General features: G+C 37.7%; 1 protein-coding gene and 1 non-coding gene across 2 annotated transcripts; one reads left to right on the top strand and one right to left on the bottom strand.

Annotated features, from left to right (window-relative positions):
- Positions 1 to 252: 252 nt before the first annotated feature.
- LOC107886609 (uncharacterized) lies at positions 253 to 2,104 on the top strand. The gene has a single exon (XM_016810632.2). It carries the CDS (start codon positions 841 to 843, stop codon positions 1,603 to 1,605), a length of 765 nt encoding a protein of 254 aa, XP_016666121.1. The 5' UTR covers positions 253 to 840; the 3' UTR covers positions 1,606 to 2,104.
- An 18,390-nt stretch (positions 2,105 to 20,494) lies between these two features.
- Positions 20,495 to 20,601, bottom strand: LOC121208636 (small nucleolar RNA R71). The gene has a single exon (XR_005903768.1). It is a non-coding gene; the product is annotated as a small nucleolar RNA R71 (small nucleolar RNA).
- Positions 20,602 to 20,811: the final 210 nt, after the last annotated feature.

Here is a 20,811-nt window from a genome sequence, read left to right as displayed (position 1 = left end):
GCCTAACTTCAATTCCAATTAATTCCATTTCCCTCTTCAAATTTTAAAAAAAGGACATGATATACATAATTTGTTACATAAAATTCTTTTTTTCGATATGAAAAATAATAAGTTTGCCTAATATACCATACCAAGCTTCTGTCTTGTGACTAAGTTATTTCAATGTTAGAGTGACTCAATATTGAAATTGACCTAATATGAATGATTAAATTAAAAAAAAAGAAACTTAAAATCAAACCAGCCGGCTGTACTTAAAAACTCAAAATCCTAATTAAAGCTGTAAAATCAACTGTAATTGTTTTCTTGTCAAACAAGACGCAAGACTTCATTTATATATTTTCACAAGGCTGTCGAAAAAGAACTGACAGCCATACCACAATAACTGCACACCAGGACCCCCATCTTTTTGTCTATAGAAACAAATAAACAAACGGCGAATAAGAAACACGACGACCTCAGCCGTTTTTTCCTTCTTTCTTTGTCATAATTATGAGCGTTTTCGGGCCATTCCAGCTACTGGAAATCAATATGATTTCAGCCCAGGCTTTGGAGCCTGTTTGTCGACGCAAAATGAAGACCTACGCGGTGGCTTGGGTCCATTCGGAGCGAAAACTGGCGACCCGAATCGACAATCAAGGTCATACCAATCCCACATGGAACGATAAGTTTGTTTTTCGTGTTGACGAGGAGTTCCACCATTAGGATACGTCGGCCGTCACGATCGAAATCTACGCCGTGCATTAGTTTCGTGACATCCATGTTGGGACCGTCCGAGCTATCGTCGGGAAACTTATCCCACCAGTTTCTCAACGGCAAAACCGGCAAGAAGTCCAACTAGGGATGCGGTTTGTCGCGCTTCAGGTTTGGCGACCATCGGGTCGACCCCAAGGGATTTTGAACATTGGGGTGGCATTGCTTGATAGTTCAATGAGGAGCATGCCATTGTATTTGCAAATGGGGTCGTCGGCGGTCGGATACCGGCATTTAATTGGCGAGGAAGATCCATTTCAAAACTCCATTGTCAACCCTGTTTCAAGCACTAGCAACAGCAGTAAGTATCAGCTTTTGGTTAATGGGTTGCTGAAACCCGATCTTCGACGAACGAAGAGTGATTCGAGTTCCATTTTAGAATCAGATTTAAGGCCGCCTGGGAAATCCACTAAACCGTCTTCCATTGTCGATGGCGGATCAATGGTTAATGGAACAGAAATTGGAAAAAACAAGAATAAGCTTAATTCAAGAGGGAGTTCAATGGTAAATTACATTCCCAAGAAGGGAAAATCTAGTTCGATGGTTAACGAATCGAAAGGTGTTGAAAAAAATATCAAGATTAATTCAAGAGGGAGTTCTATGGTAAATTATGTGTTTGAAAAAACTAGTAAGAAAGGAAAACCAAATTCTGCAGCACCACCTGGTAAGTCACCGACTGGGATGAGATTCACCGGATTGGGTTGCGGGGATCCGAGAAAACTAGGTGGGTCAACAATTTGGACAGATTCAGAACTGGGTCCATCGCCATCAGAAGTAGCGGCAGTGGTGGCTAAAAATTTGCAGCATAACAGAATGGAAGAGGCGGAGATTCATTGGCTGATGGGTGGAGTTTAGATGAAAGCATCGAAGGGCTTCGGTCGAAACTCGAAAGGTGGAGAACCGCACTGCCACCATTGTCTGATCGAGGTTATTTTCCTTGTTATCTTTCCAGCGAAATTCCGACAACGTCGACGACCAAGCACACAAGGAATGGTCGAAGATATCCCCGTCATGACGGGGGTTCCTTTTCATGTTTCGGTAACATTTGTGGATGTGCCATTTCCATAACTTGTGGATCTGGCTCAACGGGATCTAGAAAAAAGAGACTTTAGTAGGGCTTTTCTTTTTTTCAGTGGATTTAAGTATAAATTGGTAAATAACATATTATATTGAGACTTAAAAATGGCGTTTGTAGCTTGAGCAATGGAAGAGGATTAGGCAGGCCATTGTTTCCCAATTCTTTTCTTTTTTTACTTCTCACGTTTGTTTTATGTATTGAATTTCGTATTTGCACTTTGGGGAAAATAGGATAAGAAATTTGCTGCTAATGGTTTGAGACTTGAGTGATTTTCTTTGTGATAGCCCTAAATTGACCCTAGTCGGAAAGTGGTTTCGGGACCACGAAACCGAGTCTTATAAATAATTAAAGGTTATATTCTGTGTTTATGATGTGCGTAAATGCTTGTGTGATAGTTCCATACTTTAATTTGGTCAGTGTATGTGAAATTTATTAGTAGGGACTTATGTGAGACAATTTAAAAATATGCTAGGCAAGTGTTAAAGAGGCCTATTAATATATGTGGGAAAGTGCTTGTCCTTGCATGTCAAATTAGCCAAATTAAAGCATAGTGGTCGGCCATGCTATGGGTGGAAACATCTCACAAACATATTATGTTAGTGATGTATGTTAGGAAAAATAAAATAAGGAGCATGGTAATAAAATAATGAAAGGGAATATGATGAAAACAAAGAAAAAAAAAGTGTCCATCCTTTTTCATTTCTTTTGGCTGAAAGTTATAAGGAAGAAGGAATGAGCTCTTGCTTCATGTTTGGCTTGGAAGAGGATTAGGAGGAGGTTCGGCCATACTTGTGTCTAGGATAAGGTATGTTTGATGTTGTGCCATGAGATTCATGCATGTTTTTAGTTGTTAGCTTGAGTTCTAACTAGCCCATGGTTCAAATCTTTGCTATGTCATGGAGATGATATTCGACTAAGGTGAATTGGTGTTGATGTCATTTCCATGCTAAAAGTGAAGCTTTGTAATGATGCATGTGATGGTGGATTGATGACTCTTGAATCTTCTTTTTAGCATTTTTGAGTGAGACATTAAGTTCTTTGTTTAACCATGACCAAAATTGAAATGGTATGGTGTTGTGATGCATTCGGCCATAGTAGAAAGTAGAAGAGAAATGTGGTTGTTGTTCACGTTATTTAGATGAGAAATGGTAGTAAGGTGAAGTGCAAATGTTAGTGTTTGATTTACTAGTGTGTATATGTGTATTAGTCGAGTTTTGAATTTGAAACAAAATGGTATGTGCTCAATACAAGTAGCCATATTTGTAGGAAGTATTAAGCATATACTCGGCCTCAACCTAGACATGTATATTCAGCCACATGAGATAGGTTGGTGTTGCATGTGTTCGGTTAGAGGCAAGCATATTGATGCTTTTATCTTGGCTTAGATAATCGGCTAAAAGAGAGTTTGGGCTAAAATGTTGAGTTTGATTCATGATTTCCATATATATATGTGACTTTAATGCCTAATGTATATATGGGCTAAGTACCTTTCTCTTTTGATGTTCAAATGAATTGTGTTAAATTGCTTAATGTGATTAAAAATGCGCATGACCATTGTGTATTTGAGCTAAAAGGTGGCCATATGACCTATCAAGCTCCTTGTCATATTCGGCCATAAGCTAGCATAATGAGACTTTAATAAGTTAAATTTGTTTGAATTAGCTCAAGAGCTTAGAGGACCACAGTTGGATAAGGGAAAGGAAAAAGTTATCGAATAGCCGCCGAAAACGTTCGACCACATCCGAGGTAAGTTTTCGAGTAATGGAACTTAGATTATGATTTGATTAGATCATGTTTTAAGCAAATCAAAATCATGCTCTTTGTATGTGGCTATTGAGCCGAAAATGATTATGCTCGATAAGCGACTTGTGATTGAATCCTAGTCATGAAAATGAAATATAGATGTGTCATGATTTATTGATATGTGTATGGATATTCGGATGATAACCGGGCTAAGTCCCGAAGGCATTTGTGTGAGTTACTAATTCCGGGCTAAGTCCCGAAGGCATTTGTGCGAGTTACCAAATCCGGGCTAAGTCCCGAAGGCATTGGTGCGAGTTACTATAACCGGGCTATGTCCCGAAGGCATTTGAGCGAATAGCTATATCCGGTTAAATTCCGAAGGTACGTGATTTGGGAATGAGCGATCTTGCTGTAATAATTTCAATTAATACGCTCGTAAAATCCCAACAATGAGGTATGTTTCGTATGTGCATTGGAATAGTTGATTTCTTTCGAATATTATTCGCTCAGTCGAGTAATGAGCTTCCGGCCTTTGACTAAGATGATCCCTTATGTATGAATATAGGGGTTGGAATGTGAAGTAGGAATGATTTGAGAATATGTATATATGGAATTATCCGTTTAGTTATATGAATGCCATACTTCAATTGTGCTTAATTTCATTGCTCAAAACTTACTAAGCATTAAATGCTTACTCCGTTCTATGAATTTCTGTTTTATAGATTTTGGTTTGTCAGCTATCGGACTCGGGATTATTGAATTTGAAGTCTCCCACACTATCAAAGCCCTTTTTGGTACACTTTTGGTTGAACTTTGAAATGGCATGTATAGGACTACCCTTTTTGTCGTTGGTCATGGACCCTTTGGTTTTGTATAAATTTGGATAGCCATGCGAAAATGGCTTATATACGCTTTGAGCTTAATATTATAATCGTCTTGTATGATGTTCATTAAGAGGTATGGAAATGTTTAGGAACGATTAGCCATTGGAATGGTTAATCATGATCATATTTTGTGCTATATATGCTAAAGGGCTAGTTGAATCATGGAAACTATGTAATAGGTAAAGTTTACCCTAAAGGCTGATGCTGGCAGCAGCAGTGATGTGGATGTGAAAAATCACTAAAAATAGTAGGAATGGAATTAAATAGTGAATAAATTATGTAATCGAACCTTGATGAATCTATTTTCATAGGAAAGTAACGTAACGGTCATATGAATAGTATATTATGAGATGTTAAAGTTTTCGTGAAATAGGGTCAGAACAGTTTCTGAATTTCCTGTTCCGACTTTCGAAATTCATTATAAATTAACCGGAGATAATTATAAGTCATGCCTTATATTTATAGATTCCTTGTTGAGTATAGTTTCATTAGAAACAAACGGAATCAGTATTGAAGTCCTGTATAGGGAGATATCCAAGTCGTAATGCGTAAAGGTCAGTGTAGTCGAACCCTGAAACAGGGGGGACTTTAACTAATAAACTGTACTAATTGGCTTGACCAAAAATTCTAGAAAAAAATTTGTAGATGAACATATGAGTATAGTTTCAGGAAAAATTTACCAAACTGGTTTTTGAGTTTTGAAACTCAAGATATGATTTTTAAGGCGACAGTGATGCAGTAACCAGCTTGTCTGGAAAATTTCCAAATGGACTGTGAAAATAAATGTATTATGTCTGTTAGCACCTCGTGTTCGACTCCGGCAACGGTCTCGGGTACGGGGTGTTACAATTAAATTGGTATCAGAGCTACAGTCTAGTTGATTCTAGGACTACCGTACTACGTTTGGGTCTAGCTATACATGCCATTATGTGATTATTTGATAGTGTGGTGATTTCTGACATTTGCAAATGTGTGTATTTATAGTAATGGATCCCGATCCCGACCGAGCGGTAGCTGATGATCTTGAGAGTGTAGCGCCTGCTCCCGCACAAGGGACAGCGCCGGTGGACTCTAAACCTATTGCTAGTAATCCGAATGATGAAGCTAGACAAGCTTTTTATATATTTGGATAGCCATGCGAAATTTCGGTATTGTACGAATTTGGATAGCCATGCGAAAATGACTTATATATATTTTGAGCATAATGTTATAATCATTTTGTATGTATATGGTTATTGAGAGGTGTGGATATGCTTGACAATGATTGGCCATTGGAATGGTTAATCACGATCATACTTTGTGCTATATATGCTAAAGGGTTGGGTGAATCATGGAAACTATGTAATAGGTAAAGTCTAGCTTAAATGCAGATGCTGACAGCAGCAGTGGTGTGAATTTGAAAAATCACTAAAAATAGTAGGAATATAATTAAATAGTGAATAAATTATGAAATTGAACCTTGATAAATTTACTTTCATATGGAAGAAATGAAAAGGTCATATGAGTCGTATTTTAAGAGATATTTAAGTTTTCATGGAACAGGGCCAGAACGATTTTTGGATCCCCTGATCTGACTTTGGAAATTCACTATAAGTTAACCAGAGATAATTAGAAGTCATGCCCTATATGTACAGATTCCTTTTCGAGTCTAGTTTCTTTAGAAACAAACGGAATAAGTATTGAAGCCCTGTACAAGGAGTTATCTAAGTCGCAATGCATGAAGGTCAGAGTAGTCGAACCCTGTAACAGGGGAGACTTTAACTAATAAACTGTACTAATTGGCCCAACCAAAAATTCTAGAAAAAAATTTGTAGATGGATATGTGAGTCTAGTTATAGATAAAATTTACGAAACTGATTTTCGAGTTTTGGAACTCAAGATATTATTTTTAAGGTGATAGTGACGCAGTTAGCCAGCTAGTCTGGAAATTTTTAAAATGGACTGTGAAAATAAGTGAATTAAGTCTGTTAACCCCTCGTGTCCGACCCCGGCAACGGTCTCGGGTACGGGGTGTTACAATTTTATTGGTATCAGAGCTACGGTTTAGTCGATTCTAGGACTACTGTAATACGTTTGGGTCTAGCTATACATGCCATTTTGTGATTATTTGATAGTGTGGTGAGTTCTGACATTTGCAAATGTGTTTATTTATAGTAATGGATCCCGATCCCGACCGAGCGGTAGCTGATGATCTTGAGAGTGTAGCGCCTGCTCCCGCACAAGGGACAGCGCCGGCGGACTCTCAACCTATTGCTAGTAATCCGAATGATGAAGCTAGACAAGCTTTTTATAGCGTGATGAATGATTGGTTTAACCAATACATTCGAACTAATACGGCTGTTCCACAACCTCCATTCCCGACTAATACCACCCCCACACCTACAATACCTCCGGTAACTGACCAAATAAGGTCAAGTAAGCCCCAGTTGACAGAATCCGAAAACACGGGCTACTGAATTTAAAGCTACTGACAGCGATGATGCCGAGCAAGCTGAATTTTGGTTGGACAACACTATTCGGGTACTCGATGAGCTATCTTGCACACCCGATGAGTGCCTAAAGTGTACTATCTCTTTGCTACGTGATTCTGCCTACTATTGGTGGAATACGTTGAATTTTGTTGTACCCAGAGAGCAAGTAACTTGGGAGTTCTTCCAAACCGAGTTTCGAAAGAAGTATATCAGTCAGAGATTCATTGACCAAAAACGAAATGAATTTCTTGAACTCAAACAAGGTTCCATGTCGGTTACCGACTATGAACGAAAATTTGTGAGGCTTAGCCGGTACGCGCGAGAATGCATTTCTTCAGAAGCTGTGATGTGCAAACGTTTCGAAGATGGACTGAATGATGATATAAAGTTGTAGTTGGCATTTTAGAAATCCGAGAATTTGTGGTACTCGTCGAGCGAGCTTGCAAAGCCGAGGAGCTCAGTATGGAGAAAAGAAAAGCTGATATGGGAGCAAAGGAGTTTCGTAAGAGGTCTTCGGGGAGGCCCTTTCAACCGTTATCGAAGAAATTTAGAGATGATTTAGGCCGATCTAGAAACACTTCGGGCTTTTCTAGACGAGATCGCGATCGACCCCCTGTGAGTGCATGAGTCACTTCGGTCGCCAGTGTTGGAACTGATCGTCGAGACAGAGCGGAGTGCCAGTATTGTAGTAAATGGCATTCGGGGAGTTGTAGATTCCATGACCGCTCCTGTTACAAGTGCGGGTCAGTTGACCTCTTTATTAAAGATTGCCCGAGGTTGTCTGAACAGAATGTAAATCAGAGTGAGAAACCGGGTGCTACCACTGCTCGAGGTAGACCATCTAGAAATACGGGCAATGCTAGTGGTGGTCAGAGAGGATCTAGAGATGCAACGACCAGATCTGAGGCTCGTGCTCCTGCTAGGGCTTATGCTATACGCACACGAGAGGATGCTTCCTCGCCAGATGTTATTACCGGTACTTTTACTCTCTTTGATACTAATGTGATTGCTTTGATTGACCCCGGTTCTACTCATTCTTATATATGTGAAACCTTAGCATCCAGTAAGACTTTACCTATTGAGTCTACTGAGTTTGTAATTCGGGTGTCAAATCCCTTGGGTCGTTACGTGCTTGTCGACAAAGTGTGTAAGAAATGTCCCCTAGTAATTCAAGGTTCCTGTTTTCCGGCGGACTTGATGCTTTTGCCGTTTGATGAATTTGATGTTATTCTTGGTTTGGATTGGTTGACCGTGCATGATGCGGTTGTGAATTGCAAAAGCAAGACTATTGATTTGAGGTGCGCAAATAACGAGATAATCCGAGTTGAGTCTACGGACTTAAAAGGGTTGCCAGCTGTAATATCCTCAATGTTGGCTCAGAAATATGTAAGAAAGGGGTGCGAAGCATACCTTGCGTATGTACTTGATGACAAAGAGTTAGAAAAGAAACCCAAATCTGTGCCGGTGGTTTGCGAATACCCGGATGTTTTTCCCGAAGAATTACCGGGTTTACCACCTGTTCGGGAGGTAGAGTTTGGCATCGAGCTTGTACCTAGGACTACGCCGATTTCGATAGCTCTGTATCGTATGGCACCAACCGAGTTAAAAGAGTTGAAAGCTCAGTTGCAAGAATTGACGGATAGAGGTTTCGCTCGACCAAGTTTCTCTCCTTGGGGTGCACCAGTATTGTTTGTGAAAAAGAAGGATGGAACCATGAGGTTGTGCATCGACTATTGTCAGCTGAATAAGGTGACAATAAAGAATAAATATCCGATGCCACATATTGACGATTTGTTTGATCAACTAAAGGGAGCCTCAGTGTTTTCAAAGATAGATTTGAGATCGGGTTATTACCAGTTGAGATTCGGATATACCCAAAACTGCTTTCAGAACGAGATACGGTCACTACGAGTTCTTAGTGATGTCGTTTGGGCTCACTAATGCCCCTACGGTATTTATGGATTTGATGAATCGGATCTTTAGACAGTATTTGGACCGATTCGTAGTTGTGTTCATTGATGACATCTTGGTCTATTCAAGAGATGAGACCGAACATGCTGAGCACCTGAGATTAGTGTTGCGAATTTTACGAGAGAAGCAGTTATATGCTAAGTTCAGTAAGTGTGAGTTCTGGTTAAGAGAGGTTAGCTTCTTGGGTCATGTGGTATCCGCATCAGGTATTCGAGTTGATCCGAGCAAAATTTCAGCCATACTTAACTGGAAGCCTCCGAGAAATATTACTGAGGTTCGGAGCTTTTTGGGACTTGCCGGTTGCTACCGACGGTTTGTAAAAGGTTTCTCGATGATAGCCACACCGATGACGAAACTACTTCAGAAAGATGTTAAGTTCAAATGGACGGAAAAATGTCAGAAAAGTTTTGATCAACTGAAAACTTATTTGACTGAAGCTCCAATTCTAGTGCAGCCCGAATCAGGCAAGGAGTTCGTCATTTATAGTGATGCATCCCTACTTGGGTTGGGTTGCGTATTGATGCAAGAAGGTCGAGTTGTGGCCTATGCGTCGAGACAATTAAAGCCACATGAGAAAAATTATCCGACCCATGATCTTGAACTAGCTGCCATTGTGTTCGCCTTGAAAATATGGCGACATTACTTATTTGGTGAGAAGTGCCATGTATACTCGGATCACAAAAGTCTCAAATATTTGATGACTCAAAGAGACTTGAATCTGAGACAAAGGCGTTGGCTTGAGTTGTTGAAAGATTATGAAGTTGTCATTGATTATCACCCGGGAAAGGCTAATGTGGTTGCGGACGCCTTAAGCCGGAAATCACTGTTTGCTTTACGAGCGATGAATGTACACTTGTCTGTTCTACCCGACAATGTGTTAGTAGCTGAATTAAAGGCCAAACCATTATTGATTCATCAAATTCATGAAGCTCAGAAAGTCGATGATGAATTGGTTGCAAAACGGACTGAATGTGTTCCGAATATGGAATCAGAGTTTCAAATCGATGATGACAATTGTTTGAGGTTCAAAGGTCGTTTGTCTGTTCCAAGAAATTCAGAACTCATTTCGATGATTCTGAACGAAGCTCATTGTAGCTGAATGTCAATTCACCTGGGGAGTACGAAAATGTACAACGATCTGAGACGCCAATTTTGGTGGCATGGTATGAAACGAGACATTTCCAATTTTGTCTCGAAGTGTTTAATATGTCAGCAAGTGAAGGCGGAACATCAAGTGCCTACGGGTTTAATTCAGCCGATCATGATACCTGAATGGAAATGGGATAGAATCACGATGTGTTTTGTGTCTGGGTTGCCATTGTCGACAAGTAAGAAAGATGCGATTTGGGTTGTTGTTGATAAACTGACTAAGTCGGCTCATTTTATCCCCGTACGTACGGATTTTTCATTGGATAAACTAGCTGAATTGTATGTTTCTCAGATTGTGAGATTACACAGGGTACCGATTTCTATTGTGTCGGATAGAGATCCGAGATTCACCTCGCGATTTTGGAAGAAATTGCAAGAAGCTTTGGGTACCAAGCTACATTTTAGCACCGCTTTTCATCCACAAACCAATGGTCAATCCGAGCGGATAATTCAGATACTTGAGGATATGTTGAGATGTTGCATCCTCGAGTTTAGTGGCTCATGGGAGCGGTATTTACCTTTGATTGAATTCGCTTACAACAATAGTTTTCAATCAAGTATTAAGATGGCACCTTACGAGGCTTTGTACAGGCGTAAATGCCGTACACCATTGTTTTGGACCGAGCTCGATGAAAGTAAAATTTTTGGAATTGATTTGATTAAAGATGCCGAACAGAAAGTAAAAGTAATCCGTGAAAGTCTGAAGGCAGCCACGGATCGTCAGAAATCATATGCGGATTTGAAACGAAAGGACATTGAATATCAGGTGGGAGATAAAGTGTTTCTTAAAGTTTCACCTTGGAAAAAGATACTCAGATTTGGCCGTAAGGGCAAGTTGAGTCCGAGATTCATTGGGCCGTACGAAATCTCCGAACGAGTTGGTCCAGTTGCGTATAGATTGATTTTGCCCCCTCAACTTGAAAAGATTCACGACGTCTTTCATGTTTCGATGCTTCGACGTTATAGATCTGATCTGTCACACGTAATTAATCCATCAGAGGTTGAAATTCAATCCGACATGAGTTATGAAGAAGAGCCGATTCGTATCCTAGCTCGTGAAGTGAAAGAGTTACGAAACAAAAAGGTTCCTTTAGTAAAAGTGTTATGGCTCAAACACGAGATAGAAGAAGCTACTTGGGAAACCGAGAATGTCATGAAAGAACGATACCCAAACCTATTTACCGGTAAGATTTTCGGGGACGAAAATTTCTTAAGTGGGGGAGAGTTGTGACAGCCCTAAATTGACCCTAGTCGGAAAGTGGTTTCGGGACCACGAAACTGAGTCTTATAAATAATTAAAGGTTATATTCTGTGTTTATGATGTGCGTAAATGCTTGTGTGATAGTTCCATACTTTAATTTGGTCAGTGTATGTGAAATTTATTAGTAGGGACTTATGTGAGACAATTTAGAAATATGCTAGGCAAGTGTTAAAGAGGCCTATTAATATATGTGGGAAAGTGCTTGTCCTTGCATGTCAAATTAGCCAAATTAAAGCATAGTGGCCGACCATGCTATGGGTGGAAACATGTCACAAACATGTTATGTTAGTGATGTATGTTAGGAAAAATAAAATAAGGAGCATGGTAATAAAATAATGAAAGGGAATATGATGAAAACAAAGAAAAAAAAAGTGTCCATCCTTTTTCATTTCTTTTGGCCGAAAGTTCTACGGAAGAAGGAAGGAGCTCTTGCTTCATGTTTGGCTTGGAAGAGGATTAGGAGGAGGTTCGGCCATACTTGTGTCTAGGATAAGGTATGTTTGATGTTGTGCCATGAGACTCATGCATGTTTTTAGTTGTTAGCTTGAGTTCTAACTAGCCTATGGTTCAAATCTTTGCTATGTCATGGAGATGATATTCGGCTAAGGTGGATTGGTGTTGATGTCATTTCCATGCTAAAAGTGAAGCTTTGTAATGATGCATGTGATGGTGGATTGATGACTCTTGAATATTCTTTTTAGCATTTTTGAGTGAGAGATTAAGTTCTTTGTTTAACCATGACCAAAATTGAAATGGTATGGTGTTGTGATGCATTCGGCCATGGTAGGAAGTAGAAGAGAAATGTGGTTGTTGTTCACGTTATTTAGATGAGAAATGGTAGTAAGGTGAAGTGCAAATGTTAGTGTTTGATTTACTAGTGTGTATATGTGTATTAGCCGAGTTTTGAGTTTGAAACAAAATGGTATGTAGTCAATACAAGTAACCATATTTGTAGGAAGTATTAAGCATATACTCGGCCTCAACCTAGACATGTATATTCGGCCACATGAGATAGGTTGGTGTTGCATGTGTTTTGTTAGAGGCAAGCATATTGATGCTTTTATCTTGGCTTAGATAATCGGCTAAAAGAGAGTGTGGGCTAAAATGTTGAGTTTGATTCATGATTTCCATATATATATGTGACTTTAATGCCTAATGTATATATGGGCTAAGTACCTTGAGGTTCTCTTTTGATGTTCAAATGAATTGTGTTAAATTGCTTAATGTGATTAAAAATGCGCATGACCATTGTGTATTTGAGCTAAAAGGTGGCCATATGACCTATCAAGCTCCTTGTCATATTCGGCCATAAGCTAGCATAATGAGACTTTAATAAGTTAAATTTGTTTGAATTAGCTCAAGAGCTTAGAGGACCACAGTTGGATAAGGGAAAGGAAAAAGTTATCGAATAGCCGCCGAAAACGTTCGACCACATCCGAGGTAAGTTTTCGAGTAATGGAACTTAGATTATGATTTGATTAGATCATGTTTTAAGCAAATCAAAATCATGCTCTTTGTATGTGGCTATTGACCCGAAAATGATTATGCTCGATAAGCGACTTGTGATTGAATCCTAGTCATGAAAATGAAATATAGATGTGTCATGATTTATTGATATGTGTATGGATATTCGGATGATAACCGGGCTAAGTCCCGAAGGCATTTGTGTGAGTTACTAATTCCGGGCTAAGTCCCGAAGGCATTTGTGCGAGTTACCAAATCCGGGCTAAGTCCCGAAGGCATTGGTGCGAGTTACTATAACCGGGCTATGTCCCGAAGGCATTTGAGCGAGTAGCTATATCCGGTTAAATTCTGAAGGTACGTGATTTGGGAATGAGCGATCTTGCTGTAATAATTTCAATTAATACGCTCGTAAAATCCCAACAATGAGGTATGTTTCGTATGTGCATTGGAATAGTTGATTTCTTTCGAATATTATTCGCTCAGTCGAGTAATGAGCTTCCGGCCTTTGACTAAGATGATCCCTTATGTATGAATATAGGGGTTGGAATGTGAAGTAGGAATGATTTGAGAATATGTATATATGGAATTATCCGTTTAGTTATATGAATGCCATACTTCAATTGTGCTTAATTTCATTGCTCAAAACTTACTAAGCATTAAATGCTTACTCCGTTCTATGAATTTCTGTTTTATAGATTTTGGTTCGTCAGCTATCGGACTCGGGATTATTGAAGTCGAAGTCTCCCACACTATCAAAGCCCCTTTTGGTACACTTTTGGTTGAACTTTGAAATGGCATGTATAGGACCACCCTTTTTGTCGTTGGTCATGGACCCTTTGGTTTTGTATAAATTTGGATAGCCATGCGAAAATGGCTTATATACACTTTGAGCTTAATATTATAATCGTCTTGTATGATGTTCATTAAGAGGTATGGAAATGTTTGGGAACGATTAGCCATTGGAATGGTTAATCATGATCATATTTTGTGCTATATATGCTAAGGGGCTAGTTGAATCATAGAAACTATGTAATAGGTAAAGTTTACCCTAAAGGCTGATGCTGGCAGCAGCAGTGATGTGGATGTGAAAAATCACTAAAATTAGTAGGAATGGAATTAAATAGTGAATAAATTATGTAATCGAACCTTGATGAATCTATTTTCATAGGAAAGTAACGTTACAGTCATATGAACAGTATATTATGAGATGTTAAAGTTTTCGTGAAACAGGGCCAGAACGGTTTCTGGATTTCCTGTTCCGAATTTCGAAATTCATTATAAATTAACCAGAGATAATTAGAAGTCATGCATTATATGTATAGATTCCTTGTTGAGTTTAGTTTCATTAGAAACAAATGGCATCAGTATTGAAGCCCTGTACAGGGAGATATCCAAGTCGTAATACGAAAAGGTTAGTGTGGTCGAACCCTGAAACAGGGGGACTTTAACTAATAAACTGTACTAATTGGCTTGACCAAAAATTCTAGAAAAAATTTGTAGATGAAATATGAGTCTAGTTTCAGAAAAAATTTACGAAACTGGTTTTCGAGTTTTGAAACTCAAGATATGATTTTTAAGGTGACAGTGATGCAGTAACCAGCTTGTCTGGAAAATTTTCAAATGGACTGTGAAAATAAATGTATTATGTCTGTTAGCACCTCGTGTTCGACTCCGGCAACGGTCTCGGGTACGGGGTGTTACATTCTTCCTCTAATTTAATAAACCTTAATTTCGTCATAATTTAAAGATTAACATGTGTTTTTTTACGACATACATTATGTCTTTAATTGATTTATGTAATTATATTTAAGAAATTAAAATATAACACATTTTGTAATTTTTTTAATTCTAAATTGTAATCATTGGAACATTGATTTGTTATACTTATTGTTGCAATATGAGTTTTTGTAAAGTGTTTAAATCGAAATTTTAAGATGTTCTAAGAAGTCAAGAGGTTTCCAAGAATGAGTATTGAGTTGTTTTTATGACTCAATATAATTGAATTTCCTTAATTAAGTTGCATTAAATTAGTTAGAATAAAATAATTAGAATTTTGAGTTATGGAGTATATTATAATAGAGTCAAAATTATTGAGGTGAATGTCTAAAGTATGAGAAATAGAATTAGAAACAAGGGGTTAAATGGGAAGTTAGCCCAAGGGCATGAGAGCAAATAAGACATTGAGTAAATTTTGATGGAAAGAGCCGGACCAAATAATTACTTTATTCTATTTTCACAAAACAAAATTCTCTCAATTTTCTTTTAAATTCTCTCCCTTCAATCTTCAATTCTTGATCCATTTCATTAAATTCAACTTGGTAAGTAAGAATTCTAGCAAATTTTATTAATCAAAAGAGTAGATATTCAAAATTCAAGATTTCATCTTACTCCTTTTTCATTTTCATGTCAAATTCACAATTAGTGGAGGAGTTTGGATTTTGTGTTTTCTTTTGGATTTCTAAGTGAGGATTAGGTGTTTCTAAGTTTAAAATATCGTTAAAGTTTGAAATTGGTTAATTTTGGTCGAGTTCTTAAAGTTAGAGTAAGTTTTAGAGTGAGAAAATGAGTTGGGATCTTTGTAGATTCTTGCTAATGACCAGGTGAGATTTAGTGTGTTTAAGGTTTATATAATAATATATCAATTGATTTTAGATTAAGAAAGATTTTATTAGTATTTGGGAGAGTTTTCCTAAAAGGTTTAGAAAGCGAAGTTTGTGTCTCGCTTGTATTCAATACTTACGACTTTTGATTATTGTTCAATATTATTCTAACTTGTTTTTATTGTTTCGGTTTGGAATTGAAGCTAAAGAGATAGCCAGTAAGGCAAAAAGGAAAGAGAAAGTGTCGGAAGTATAGCCAATTTTGGTTTGTGCATTATAATTTTTTATATACTTTATGTTTTCATCTAAATTTATCACTTCGAAACTAATTTCATATTGTTTATTGCTAACTGATAAATTAGTGAGCAATCTTATATATATGAAGTTCAAGTTAAATGTATGGTGGACTATGTGAATACTGTTAATTTAGTCATTTTCTTGAGATGTCAATTGAAATATAACATTGTTGTTTTATTGTTCTGTTTTGGAAGATAAATAAGTTGGAATTTCATGTTTTAGTTATTTAAAGGTCTTATTAGATGATATTAGATAATTCTCAAGTATAGTTGACATGTCATAGAATATATATATATATAGAGAGAGAGCGCTCTCTAAATACCCATGTATTACAGGTATGCTTAATGCACTTGGGAGATTCATTTTGTGGCACTTTCCGTAATTCTTAGGGAATGATTGGTTTAGTTATGTTATACATGCACAAAAGATTCCATATAATATATCTTGATATTGTGCTCGTGCACCACTTCTCTGTGTCTTGGTTGGATATTTATGTCTCTGTTTATGAATCCATGTTCGGTTAATTGAGGCTAATCTTAGTGAGAAAGTATTCATTTTATTTAGAAAGAGGAATTGTTATCCAATGATTGCGTACATGATTGTTACATGTTGAGATTAAATAAGCAAAGTGTTTGAAGTAGCATGTGGAAGTATTGTAACCTTATCATGTTAATTTGCTACATAAGATGTTGTACTTAATATTGATGTTATGTTATTTTTTGTTGATGTATTGTAAACGATACGAGTATAGCATGCTTTCAATTTAACTTATTCATAAAGTTTATTAGAAATCATATATGCACCATTAAGCTTACTAGAAAAGCATAGCAATTAGATTTGTGTTCCATGTGTAGGTTCAGGAGGAACAAGAGTGTTTGGAGAAGTCAAGCAACAACGTTTTAGGGTTCTCAACTTATAACTTGCTTTTACAATGACAATTTGGATTCTTTATAATTATGGGCATGTGTAACACCCCTTACCCGTATCCGATACCTGGACAGGGTTTGAGATGTCACCAGACTCAAACATAAACATTCATACAAAATCGGGCCATAAAATTTCACCCAAATTAAAGCCATTTGTACACAAGCATATTGTCCCTTATATGAACCCACGAGAACTAAAACATCCATTGGGTGTGGTTCAGGACTAAACCGAGAACTTTCGGGACTTTTGCGATACTTAGAAAATTTTTTTAGTTTTGGAGCGTTACACGCCCGTGTGGGGTAGGCCGTGTGGTCACACACGCCCGTGTGGCTTGGGACACGCTCGTGTCCTCAGCCGTGTAACTCCCTGTTTATGACATCATCAACACAATTAGGGTCACATGACTAAGTCACACGCCCATGTGCTTAGGCCGTGTGGCGAGTTAAATTCCAAAAATCAGGTCCAAACTTCACACGGCCAGGGCACACTCCCATGTCCTAAGGCCATGTCCTTCACATGGCCGTGTCTGTACCCATGTGTTTACTACTGGGCATTCTATTTTACCTAATTGGGGTGCAGGGGAAACACGGACGAATCACACTCCCATGGGGCAGACCGTGTGTCACACACGGTCTAGACACACGTCTATCCGTGTGAACAACTTTGAGGCTATTTTCCAAGCCTTTTGTCACCCTCAATAACACATGCACACTTACACATCTCAATGGCATCCTACATGGCATAAATGAACACTTATACATTCATAAACATGGCTTATGCATATCAACTTCATATCAATTTACACTAGCTTAAGACTTCATATTTTATTTAGACCAAGCTTACCAAATTACATGCAATATGTAACATCAATTTATTTCCACTTTATACATTCATGCCTTAGTTGTTATTATGCCATTTACTCACAATTCCATCATCAAACATCCATAATCATATTCACAATTCATCCATGCTAAATGAATTTAACCACATCATAAGTGACCATAGCACATGCATACATATACGAATAGAATTACATCCCCATAATTAACATGAGCCATATCTCATGGCTATATACAAAATGAATCATCAAATCATTATAAGCCAACACATTTGGCTAAACCAATATGGCATATAACAAAAGGACCAAGTCCTTATACATGCCATACTTAAATACTTAAATTCACTATACCCAAAAGATTATTTTGATAGTGTGAATCGAGCTCCGGCGTCCTTTGATCCCTGAGCTAGCTTGGCGATACTATAAGAAAAATAAAAAAGAAAGGGGAGTAAGCATAAAGCTTAGTAAGTTTTCATGTAAATAATTAACAACATTAACCATGTATTATTAATATTATCACAATGTCATCAAGTATCATAGGTACATTTTAAGTCATGTCATTTACATAATGTACAATAAAACTCATGATCATAATTCATTCATTCACTTCTTACCGAGGTCTCTTCGATTCATAATCTCAATATTTATGAGATTTGTTTACATACCTGTACCCTTTCAACATGATCATACATTGTCATCTCTTTAACATAATCGTTGGATTACCCGTTGAACCACTTGGAATACTAAAAGATACTCGGGAACTCTCATGCGCATAGTAAGATGCCAATGCCATATCCTAGATATGTCTTACATGGGATCAAATATCGATGCCAATGCCAAGTCTCAGGCATGGTCTTATATGGGATCACATATTGATGCCAATGCCATGTCCCAGATATGGTCTTACATGGGATCACATATCGCCCTAATGTAATGACATTTGTATCCTAACTATTTGATAAACCGTAAATTATACATATTTTTACCCCATGTTTAATGCATTTTATGGATGATTTCTCATTAGAATTGGTGAATTCGATGCTCCTAATTCTTTAATTTCATGTTTTATACTTAGGAGAGCATAGGAGAGTGAAAGGAATGAGAAATGGGTAAAAAATAGAGAAAATGGGCCAAAATACGAACTCAACACGGCCTGGATTTCCTCACACGGGCAGCCCACATGACCGTGTTAATTTGGCAAAATCGACGCATGATTCGCACAGGCAGACCACATGGCTGTGTCAATTTGGCAGAGCTAAACACGGCCTGAAGTAATCACATACGGGCGTGTCACACGGGCGTGTCCTTGCCGAGCCCAAGTTGAGTCCAATTCAGAAAGGGCTAATTTTGAGGGCTAAAAGGCATTCCAAAGCCTATAAATACACCCTAGAGGAGGAAGAAAATAGGGACGGAGAAGGGGGAGTAAGGAACTACTCCAAGGAAGCCGATTGATCCATCTTAGAAGCCAGATTCATTATCAAGGTTGAAGATCTCTCCTCAGTTTCCTTCAAGAGTTTTGGGTTTTCTTTATGTTTTGTATTCTATATTCTTCTGAGATATTTTCTTATCTAGTTATGAACTAAAACCCCTAAATACCTAAGGAGAATGAAACCTAAGACGAATCTTGTTATTATTTTTTGAATCGTATGATAAATATTTAACTTGTTCTTAATTATGTGTTCTTAATTCTTGTTTTGCTATCCCAGGATACTAATTCAAGATAAGCTCTTATTCAGAAGAGGAATAGACCCTAGCTAAGAGTACATTTATCATAATTAAGCGGAGTTGATTGCGCGCCTAGAAATAGGGTGACAAGATTTTACCGGATTAGGGTGAAACCTAATAAGGGGATCCATAGATCGAGTTAATGCAACCCTAGAGTGTTAATTAGAGAAAAGTCTCGGTTATTTAATCTAGGGATTAGATGTTATTAGTCTTGAATAGGGATAATAACATAACTTAGGGATCACTACGGAATAAGTTGAATGAATAAATCGTCCGATTCGGAGCCAGAATAACAAGTAAAGTCTAGGTGGATTTTTCCTTAGGTATTGTCTTAAGTCAATCAATTTTTCCCAAAAGCAATTGCCCAATTCTTTGCTCTGTGCGTTCTTAGTTTAGATAATTAGATAATTAAAACAAAAACCTCCTTATTCTTAGGCTAGATAATAAAAAGACAGTTATTACTAGTACTTTTAGTTCCTTTGGGTTCGACAATCAGGTCTTGCTAAAACTATGCTACTGTTCAATAGGTACACTTCCTACATCGCAATAATAGTTAGTTTTAAGAATGATTAATTATAAATATTTAAAACCTATCACGAAATCATGTGATCAAGTTTTTGGCGCCGTTGCCGGGGAACTGAAATATTAGGAATGCTAAATTTTTATTACTTTAGCCATTTATTTTTCTTTCAATTTAATTTAATTTTTTTATTATTATTACTAATTAATTTACTTTTTCTTTCTCTTGGCAGGTTTTTATAGTTTATGACCAGAAGATACCCGTCGGGACCATTACTTTTTGACAAAAAAATAAATCGCACAATTCATAGAAACCAAAGAGAAATAAGGTGAAGCTTAAGATACACGGAGAATGAGCAAGAACGATACTCAACCCATAGCTGAAGAGATGGCTGAAAACCAAGGCAATCAGCTACCTCCTGCAATTGCAGCTAATCAAAATCCTGCTCCACGTACTATGTATGACTATGCTAAACCTTCTTTAACAGGAACTGAGTCAAGTATAGTTAGACCTGCTATTGCTGCGAATAATTTCGAACTGAAACCTAACATAATTCAGATGATACAGCAGTTTGTTCAGTTTGATGGTTTGCAGGATGAGGATCCCAACACTCACTTGGAGAATTTTTTGGAGTTTTGCGACACTTTCAAAATTAATGGTGTTTTTGATGAAGCCATTCACCTTCGGGTATTTCCTTTTTAACTGAGAAAAAAAGCTAAACAGTGGTTGAACTCGTTACCACGAGGGTCTAGCACTACTTGGGAACAAATGACCGAAAAATTTTTACTAAAATATTTTTCGCCGACTAAAACGGCTAAGTTACGTAATGATATCTCTTCTTTTGTGCAGATGGACTTAGAAACACTTTACGATGCATGGGAGAGATACAAGGATCTATTGCGAAGGTGCCCTCAGCATGGGTTACCTCTATGGCTGCAAGTTCAAACATTTTACAATGGTGTGAATCCCTCGACAAGAAAGATGATTGACACAACTGCTGGAGGAACCATCAACAACAAAACACCTGAAGAGGCTTATGAATTCATTGAAGAAATGTCACTGAATAACTATCAGTGGTAAGTCATGAGGACTAAGCCAACAAAAATAGCAGGCGTTTATAACATTGACTCAGT

Source organism: Gossypium hirsutum, chromosome A10, assembly GCF_007990345.1.
Source record: "Gossypium hirsutum isolate 1008001.06 chromosome A10, Gossypium_hirsutum_v2.1, whole genome shotgun sequence".
Classification (NCBI taxonomy): Eukaryota; Viridiplantae; Streptophyta; class Magnoliopsida; order Malvales; family Malvaceae; genus Gossypium; species Gossypium hirsutum.
Note: the sequence above shows the minus strand (reverse complement) of the source record. Positions and strands in the feature narration are given on the sequence as shown.

Bases quoted from the DNA above. Each gene is read 5' to 3' on its own strand.
- LOC107886609 (XM_016810632.2), top strand. From the start codon at position 841: ATGCGGTTTGTCGCGCTTCAGGTTTGGCGACCATCGGGTCGACCCCAA.